A 9,173-nucleotide genomic window follows, 5' to 3' on the forward strand; every position below is an offset into this window, starting at 1 on the left:
AAACCACTATGTAAAAGCTTCATGAATAGCCGACGAAGAAAAAAGGCACTGCTACTTCTGTAGATTGTCCAGTTTGGTAAGTTGGTCCTTTTTCCTTGTTTGTTTCTGTGTTTTAAAATTTGATAAATGTTTAGTTTTTCTTTCATAACAATAAAGAAAGCAGAGACAAAAAATCCTAAGAAATTGGATTGTATTCCTAAATTTTATTTATACATTTTGTCAAGAATTTGAATATATGATTTTTTAAATATTTTGACTATGTTATTTAGCAGTATTTTATACAAATCTAATTAGATTTTAGAATTGACAGAGATAAAAAAAAAAATGTATATTTTATTCTTCTTGGGGTTCTAGACCTATCATCACAATTTGAACGAGACTTCCTTTTACCAAAAATCTTAATCTTGAAGAATTTCGATAAGTTTAACACTTACATTTCACAAAGATTTAACATCATAATAATTTCAAGAAAGAGCATGTAGAGAATCCGGGTCAACCTCATAAAAAGACTGCTATTTTCTGATACTTTTGCAAATATGCATCGTTCTGTCATCAAAGATCCCCCGCCCCCATTTCATATTTTGAAATTTCTATAAAACGAATGCGTTTAAGTCTGTTAATAAATATGATGTGGAAGGACTGACATGCTCAGAGACCGACAAAGAAACTGGTCCATCAACACATAATTACTTCCTGGTAAATTTGTTGCAGTGATCTCCGGTTCTTCTGATTATTCATGAACGATTGTTTTTAAATCCGATGGTATGTTTTTAAACTTCCAACGTAATAAATATCTGTATTTGATCTATTTTCCTCTAAAGAATCTTTTTTTATTTGTAGGGTTTAGATTAAGAGATATCAAATAGATCTTAATATGTATAATAACAAATTGCTCTGTATAATTTAAATACTATGGGTATCTCGGATATCAATTTCGTGCTGAACCTCATTTGTTATCATACCTATCTTTCAGTTAATTAGTCTTAAATATATATACCGATACGGAATAACAAAGTACATACGTATTTCAAAACAATGTTAAAGTTGACTAACGTATTTTTAATGAAAAGTTCTTTTAATATGCACTTTTCCTCATTTGTAGATGCTAAAACCTTTTAAATGAGCATTGATTTTCAACTATTGAAGTTGCAATGAAATCAACAATAGGGTGAGTAGTTTATGTTTTCTTAAGCAATAAAATGAAAGAAATGAATCCCCTGAGGGCATTAAAGATTTTCCCCGTTTTTCATTCAATGATGCTGTGATTCCACACATTTTTTCTCATTCTGTTTTTCACCGTTAAAAGTTTTTTTTTGAAATAAATTCACTATATTTACGAAATAAGATGTGAAATTACAACTACATGTATTTATGACATGAAAATACTGAATTGATTAATGACATAAATAAATAATAGGTAGTAAAAGATTTTTAATTTTAAATTTGTAATATATATTAATATTACTCTCCTTTTCTCATTAAGCTATCGTATTTTGGTTTCATTCACCAGGTTTTCTTTAATTTATTTAAATCTGCTGATTTTTTTTTTTAATGAAAATAATTGGGTTTTAAAAAACTTATTTTTTTTCTACTTACAGAACACGCATACTGGACGTTTTTACATATGCTCCAGGATCGTATAGAAAGAATGCATATGCTCTGCCTGTCAATATAATCATAATGTGCATGATTTTAGTCAGAGTAAGATGTCGGATATTTAAAGGTTTTTCTAAACTGCATTTGTAAAAAAAAATCTGAACCTATTATTCCACAGAATAAATTGAAACTAAATGCTGAAAAATTCATAACGTTTTATTTATTTATTTATTTATTTATTTTTGTCGTAAAACACCAATAATCAATCAATCATTCATTTTTGTTTTGATAGTATATTTTATTATATAATTGAATAATTTCCATCTCTCTGATTGGAGATCCAACTATGTTAGAAAAATACTACGTTGTATTGACCTGCACGTGATGTTCCAGGTCAATACAAGGATTTATTTCCTTTACATTGATCTAAAAATAGATTGGGAAGTTCCAAATTGATACAAATTGGTTTGGAAAGCTATTTAAACAACTATGATTTTTTTTTTTTCATGTGAACAAAACATATGCGAATTTATGATTATAATTTAGGGTGAGGGTGGTAAGAGGGGATGCAGGGACCCCCCTTCAACACTTTTACTGAATAACATTTTTTTTTTACTTTTTGGCAGTCCGTTTTCCCTGCTAATACTCCTTCCTTTCAAAATCTATCCTATAAAAAAGACTGACATTATATATTTTTCATGGCAACTAAAATTGATAAAAAAAAAAAAAAAACCATTTCAAATTGATACAACTGGGAAGGTTTTTCACATTTTAATTCTGCTTCTCTCTTGTATTTGGCTAGCACTTAATAAAATGCAAACAAGTAATGAGCTCAGCTGTATCATTTTATCAGTGAATCATAAAAAAAACAATTATTGCTGTTTTTTGAGGTCAATACAATGATTTAGTCATCTCGGGCTCGGTGAATATTGTACTCCTCAGATGGCTAAATCATTGTATTGACCTCAAAAAACAGCAATAATTGTATAATATAGTGTATATCCGTTGGCTACTTTGTTATGGGACTGGTCTGGAAGCTCCATACGGGACTAATACAACACAGCTGGATTGCCATCCTTGATCGACTGTGGGTCGGAAACCTTAGACTCGGCATGACAGTCAATGCTCTGGTGTTGACCTCCGTGTCTCTATTTCCAGTATACGTCATTTCCTGTGGCTTGGGGATGTTGGGAATATTCTGTAGAAAAAGGATATTTCTAATCTTGGTATGAATCATTACATTAAATTACATGTAGTTTTTCATGACCTTTGAAGCATAAGTGCCCTTTTTAACATTTTCTCTGTGTTGGAAGTCTTGAGGTAATCGGTAATCAAAATAAAATTTGTATTCCCACAGAATCAATATACCTTGATATTCTATATATTTTTGTTGTTGAACAAATTAAAGATGTCAAACCATTTTATTTTCCTTTTAACAGTATATGCTGTCCTTGCTGTTTTTCCTTGTTGCAGACATCATATACATCTCCCTATTTAGTATACTGCTTGAAGGAGTGAGTGTCTATTTATGCAAGACAATATTGGGATTTTTGAAATGAAAGCCATGTTTATAATATTAAAATATTTTGTTAGATGAAGTCATCTTCACTTGCTGCAGATTTCCAGTCAATTTTCTATGAGCGTATTAACTATCCAGATTCTGTAAAAGAGGCCATAGGAGATTGGATGGAAATGTTTTCAATGGTACTTACACAATTACAATTCTGTACTCTATTTAACCAAATATAAAGTTCAAACTTACATAAAAGATAGGTGACAGTAAGCATTAGAATTTAATAGAAATATGAAAATGAAGAGAAAAGTTTTAGAATCTATCTTTTTAGAATGAACTTAAACAATCAACCCATTAAAGCTTTATTTTTTCTGCATATTATAAAATAAATATAATCCGTTTTTTCTGCTTGCAATAAGGAGTAAAGTTTTATTTAAAAGGTGTACAATTCTTGATCAAAAAGTATGATATTGATTCAACAAAAATATGGTACTTTTTCTCTCTATGTTTCTTTTTTATTTGTTTTATTAAAATGTGAATTATACATGACTACGTGCATGTTTATTTCTATTTCGGATTAGATGGGATGTTGTGGTATTACAAGTAACCTGGGAAGTCCATGGTGCTCGGGTTACGATTCGGTGAGTTGAACTATTATAGAAATGTAAAAATAATCTTTCTTTTACGTTATCTGACAATCACTCTGAGTAAAGTGTATTTCATTTTTTAAATATAGACTTTTGACTACATGCAGTATTTCTCAAAAGTAATTCTATAACATATGGTTTAAATTTATCAAGACGTGCTGGGAGAAGTTCTCTGCGAGGATAATCTCATATTGTTCCTCGTATCTAAGTCTTGCTGTACTTTGCCTTTTGTTAGAGGTATGTAAAACGCAGTATGAAATATAGTATATTTTTTGTTTCAATATGATTTTCAAAACGTTAACAAGACTTTCCAAAATAAATTATACATACAGTTTTATTTAAAAATGAGAATTGATTATAAAAACTCTTATTTTTGTGTAAAATAGAATGTAATTGATACCTAATATTAACAAATGAGGCTCAATCTTGCAGCTGATCCAGCTTGGTTTCTGTGACATAATCTACAGTAATCTCTCTGGAGAGAATCTACCATTTGCTCTGGCAAGAACCTGCTTATCAATGATAAAAACAGCTTGGCAAAGGTAAAAACACATAATATAACACTGAATATTAATCGTGCTTGAAGCAGATTCTAGTGACTATTGAAAACACCGGATATTTACTTTCGACAGGTTGATTTTATAAATGTATCTACACAAATTCTAAGACGACTTTGTATTGAGTCCGTGGTGCAGTGGTAATAAATTTGAAAATGCTAGATGCAGTTGAGACCCAATTCAATAAAACTTGGAAAACTATAACATTTTTGAAAATAAATTATTTTGTGCTAACAAGAGTTAATTATTTTTAAAAAATAATAAAATCGATTTTTCAGGTCATGGTCATGTGTCATTGCTAATATCTGGAGATTGCTTTCTTGTGTAAGTAGCCTTAAAATGCCTTCTTCTGTAGGAATTATTAAAATTTAAAATAATAAGATCACTGTTGTACAGTTTTCTTTTGAAGTTTTTGCGTAAAAAAATGAATATTTTGTTTTCTCGAACATACCTCTTTTTCTATCCCATGTTTTTCTTGTTGTATGAAAATGAAAGTATGTTGTGTGCTAGCAAAATTAGTTCTGTGATATCTTCATCTCTGTAATTCAGACACCATCATCACAACTTAAGGTGTCCTGGGTATATTTGTGGTCGTGGGACCATGTGTGAACCCAGGACCCCTGACTTTTGTGTTGATGATTAATCGCTTGTCCTGGCGTCTACACACGATGTTTTCAAATTTTCACATGATTTCATTAGTTCCCACTTTTTCTACATAAAATATTTTATTTACTTTTTCGTTATTTATACATAGCTTCCTGCAATTGGACTCGTGTCTTTGGGTGCAGTGTTGCTCAACGATAGCCAGATGAGAGGATCCTTCGTGGATCCTATTTATGTACATATCTACATCCTGGGACTTAACTTTGTGGACATCATCAGGGCTCTTGGGGTTCTAATGATCACCCTTGGAGTTTTGGAGTTCATTGTAAATATGTTGGCGGTCATTGGGGACTGTGTAGTACAAAACAAGACCAAGAGTGGGATGGTAATGTATTTCATTATCTGATTTTGCTTACTGAATAAATATATATTGTTACTACAATTTAGGCAGGTGTTAAGTTAAACATGGTTTTAGTTGGCCAAGTTAGTTGTTTTACCATTTACTACTATCGAAAAACTACTGAATACTTCCAATCCTACATTTTATAGATTAATAACGTCTTAGCTCGAGTAGTTAATCATACTCGTCTAAAGAAGTAATGTATCGAAGATCTAAGATCTTTGATTATTTCAAACAATTTGTTTTTATAAATCTGAATGAATGATGATATATAACAAACATTTTATAATGAAACACCTCTTTCCGTTTTCAAGGTGATCGTTATAACAGGTTTGTTGCTGTCCGTGAAGATTGTCTGGCTTGGATTGTGTATAAAGTTGGTCGTTCAGGTACTTCATGATGCATGGAAAAGAATTTGCAAACTTAAACAATCTTGAAGACGAGGAGTTAAGGGAACAGGCCCCACTTTTTAATGAATATTTCCATTTTTTCTCTTTTCCCCTTCTTCAAAAATAAGTTCAAGTTTGTTTAATCTAATTTTTTCCACTCTGACTAATAACTTGATAATCATTGGTTTTTAGCTGTAAAATAAATGTTGTATTATGCATGAGTGATGAGTGATAAAGTTGCAGCGTGTCTTAACATTTTTGCTTATCTCAATCGTTTGTTTTTTAGAAACATCCATTTTTTAATTTATTGATACGAATTATACATGCCCATAGACTTGGGAAGGGGGTTTATGTTTAGCATTTAATTTACTGTCAAAGTAGCATAATAATACATGCATTTTTCTAACTGAAACATTTTTTGTAAATGCAGATGAACGGCGATCTTCGAATTCAACTGGCCAATTTGCTGCGAAGTTTTTCATATATCAGAGAACAATGGTCGTATTTATTTGGGGAAGTAAGTACAGTAATCTTCGATTTTGATTGAAGAAAAGAGACCAATTGACCAATACTCTTACATGTACGTTTTTTGGGAGACATAGTGAGTTTGGATTAAAATTTCATTAAAACGCTCAAAGGCATCCCAAAATATCTCGCGGAACGAAAGTGTTACAAACAAACACGGACAGCTAAACGCACGAACAGATAGACAGAAATTTCACTTTCAGCGAAAACGGGGAATAACAAAGGTCTAACAATTGGTATGCAATAGAAACATACGACCCAATGTCAGGTAACAATGCTGACATGGTCATTATTAAGACCACTAAATTTACAAAAATGTCGGAACTTTTAATGAGTTGTTGAAATCCGTATACATGTATATAAACTTATGTGTAATACTCGGAGCATTCTCTTGTGTATTGAATAAGTTATGAATAGGCTGGGAGATGCAAGAACGATTTGCAGGTGATAGCGGAATATTACTACCTTATTTATGGACTAAAACAGAGAAAATGATGATTGAAATTCTAGACATCTCATTTGGTAAACATTTTAGTATATATTTGATCCTTAACGTCTGTGCACGTGGTCAGTAAAACACCCAAACATGAACCAGACATGGCATACTCTATGGTGCCTTTTTATTTCAAGATTAATGAGATACGAGGGTTGTTCGAAAAGTTTGTGGACTTTTGTCATTTCTTTTTAATTTGACGTCATATGTTATCGAACTATGGTAGAAATATTTTAACAATAAATCCAGATGATTTGTATTAAGTTTTTATTAAATTATCACGATTCATTCAACACTTATCCAGATTTTAAAAATGCAAAAATCAGATCTCGGAGCAGGTAAAAATTTAGTTAGTTACAAACAATAAAGAATTGTTACATCGATTCGTATTCCATATTTATATAATAGTGTTGTGTTTTGCGTGCACTATGCCTAAATAGTAGTCAGGGTTTGACACATGGTGCGCAAGTCAGAGGCATGTGCACTATGTGTCAAACCCTGACTGCTATTTAGGCATAGTGCACGCAAAACACAACACTATTGTTATTATTATGCTGACTTTGTTACTGTATAAATACGGCAATATTTTCTTCATTCCCAATGTTTCATCACATGTTACATTCGTCTACTCTATTATGACGTCACCTTATGCAACATGTACGTCATAATCTTTTTCTTTAATTTTGAACGTTCCATGCTTTAGGTATAATCTACAGATAGTTTTAGAGAATATTATTTGAGTGAAGGAAGGGGGGTTGCAAGAAACTATTTTAGAAGAATTATTTTGTTTATTTTTAATTTTAATTATAAAATATTTGAAACTAAGTTTATATATATTATAGTACAATATGATAGATAACGGCGTCTGTGGCGTAATCGGTAGCGCGTCGGACTTACAATCTCGGGGTCGTGAGTTCGCTCCCCGGTATGGGCGTTGTCGGATTTTCCTCATTATTGGAAGCCGTGCTCTATTTCGGCATAGTATGCTTACGCTATATAAATCCTTAGACCACTATGCGAGAATAGTAGGGTATGGGTTATATATAGAGACAAACTGACAGGAAGCATAATAATATGGCTTAATAATTTAATTTTGCTTGTATTCTTGCCTCTCATTGGTTGATTTCCAAAAAGGAACGCATAACATTTTATATAATCTGGTTTGGTATGGGGACACACCCCCTTGACAACCAGCATAATCATCTGTATCCATCAATCCCCTCATTTCCAGTCCTTGGGATTTATGGGAAATTCCAGATTTAATGAATTTACCTTTAATTTCAAACAGTTACTCGATCTTACCTCATGTAAACAAGCATCATGGCTGCTAGATCTATGTATCCGTTTTTACCTCCCCTTGCTTCCCATCACTTCCGTTTCTACGGTTGTATCTTTGAGCGGCAAATTAGAACTCATAAAAACAACACAATTTTACACCCCCAGTTGAATAATTATTTTAAAATTAAATTATAAGGAATGACTCTAATTCTTGGCCAAATTATCGAGTATAATATGGTTTGGGTCAGTTTACGCTTTTTTATAATCCGCTTCGCGGATTATAAAGCGTAAACTGACCCAAACCATATTATACTCGATAATTTGGCCAAGAATTAGAGTCATTCCTTAAATATTTTGCTTTGTTGGAAAGAAATCAACTTGAGAAGGTAGGTAGTCCTCTTTGGAAACGACAAAAATTATGACGTTCTATAACGTCACAGAGCAGCAGAAAACGATGCAGTTTTGTTTTTTACTCAGGAAAAATCCTTAATAAACTCTAAAAATGTTGGAGGAATCACGAAAATTTGTCACAAGTGAGTCATGCATGTCTGTAAAAATAGTACAGACAGTATTTGAGTGACAGAGATTCTGTATCATATGAGGAATATTGGTGAAGGAATAGGTTAACTGTAAATATCTGAATAAAAACTTTAAAACGTTGGAACGTCAAGGAAAGGCATGGGCGCCTCAGGGTTGCTTATCCTATGAAAGCAGAGTTAAGTTATAAAAGAAATTAAACCAATATTGAAATATTGAATTGAAACTCGCCTCAATTTTTTGAATAAATATTGCTTCGTAGGAATTTTAAAAGTTTCGTCTACGAAATCAAAAAGCCTAGATTTTATTTTATCGTGAGGAACAGTGTATACATGTATATGAAGTGTAGATTTTCCTAAACACTGTATTTAAATATACCTATATAAAACTTCCATTCCTATTGTGTCCTTATTGTAGAACAAGAACCATGATTTGTCAACACATTTCTACACTTTATGGAAATGCTTGTGTTGCAGGGATGGTTTATATATAGGATGTAATAACAACCAAACTCCTGTCTAAGGGTTCATATATGTTTAATATTGATGTTCATCAAGTAAATGAATGAATGGCCCTATAAAATAAAACAATAACAATAAATATCACATGAGATAATAACGAATGTATACATTCTA

At 31.7% G+C, this 9,173-nt stretch overlaps 1 protein-coding gene across 1 annotated transcript; it reads left to right on the forward strand.

Moving 5' to 3' along the window:
* Positions 1-1,603: 1,603 nt before the first annotated feature.
* LOC134260879 (uncharacterized) lies at positions 1,604-6,222 on the forward strand (the record flags this gene model as incomplete). Its single annotated transcript, XM_062743404.1, has 11 exons — positions 1,604-1,701; positions 2,592-2,822; positions 3,036-3,110; positions 3,190-3,300; positions 3,691-3,750; positions 3,910-3,993; positions 4,189-4,298; positions 4,592-4,637; positions 5,068-5,301; positions 5,631-5,705; positions 6,136-6,222. Coding segments are annotated over exons 1-11 (1,134 nt in total), but the record flags the coding sequence as incomplete, so codon positions are not given.
* Positions 6,223-9,173: the final 2,951 nt, after the last annotated feature.

The sequence above is a fragment of the Saccostrea cucullata genome, unplaced genomic scaffold, assembly GCF_032062105.1.
Source record: "Saccostrea cucullata isolate Sc308-1 unplaced genomic scaffold, CSIRO_AGI_Scuc_v1 ctg4533, whole genome shotgun sequence".
In the NCBI taxonomy this organism is placed as follows: Eukaryota; Metazoa; Mollusca; class Bivalvia; order Ostreida; family Ostreidae; genus Saccostrea; species Saccostrea cuccullata.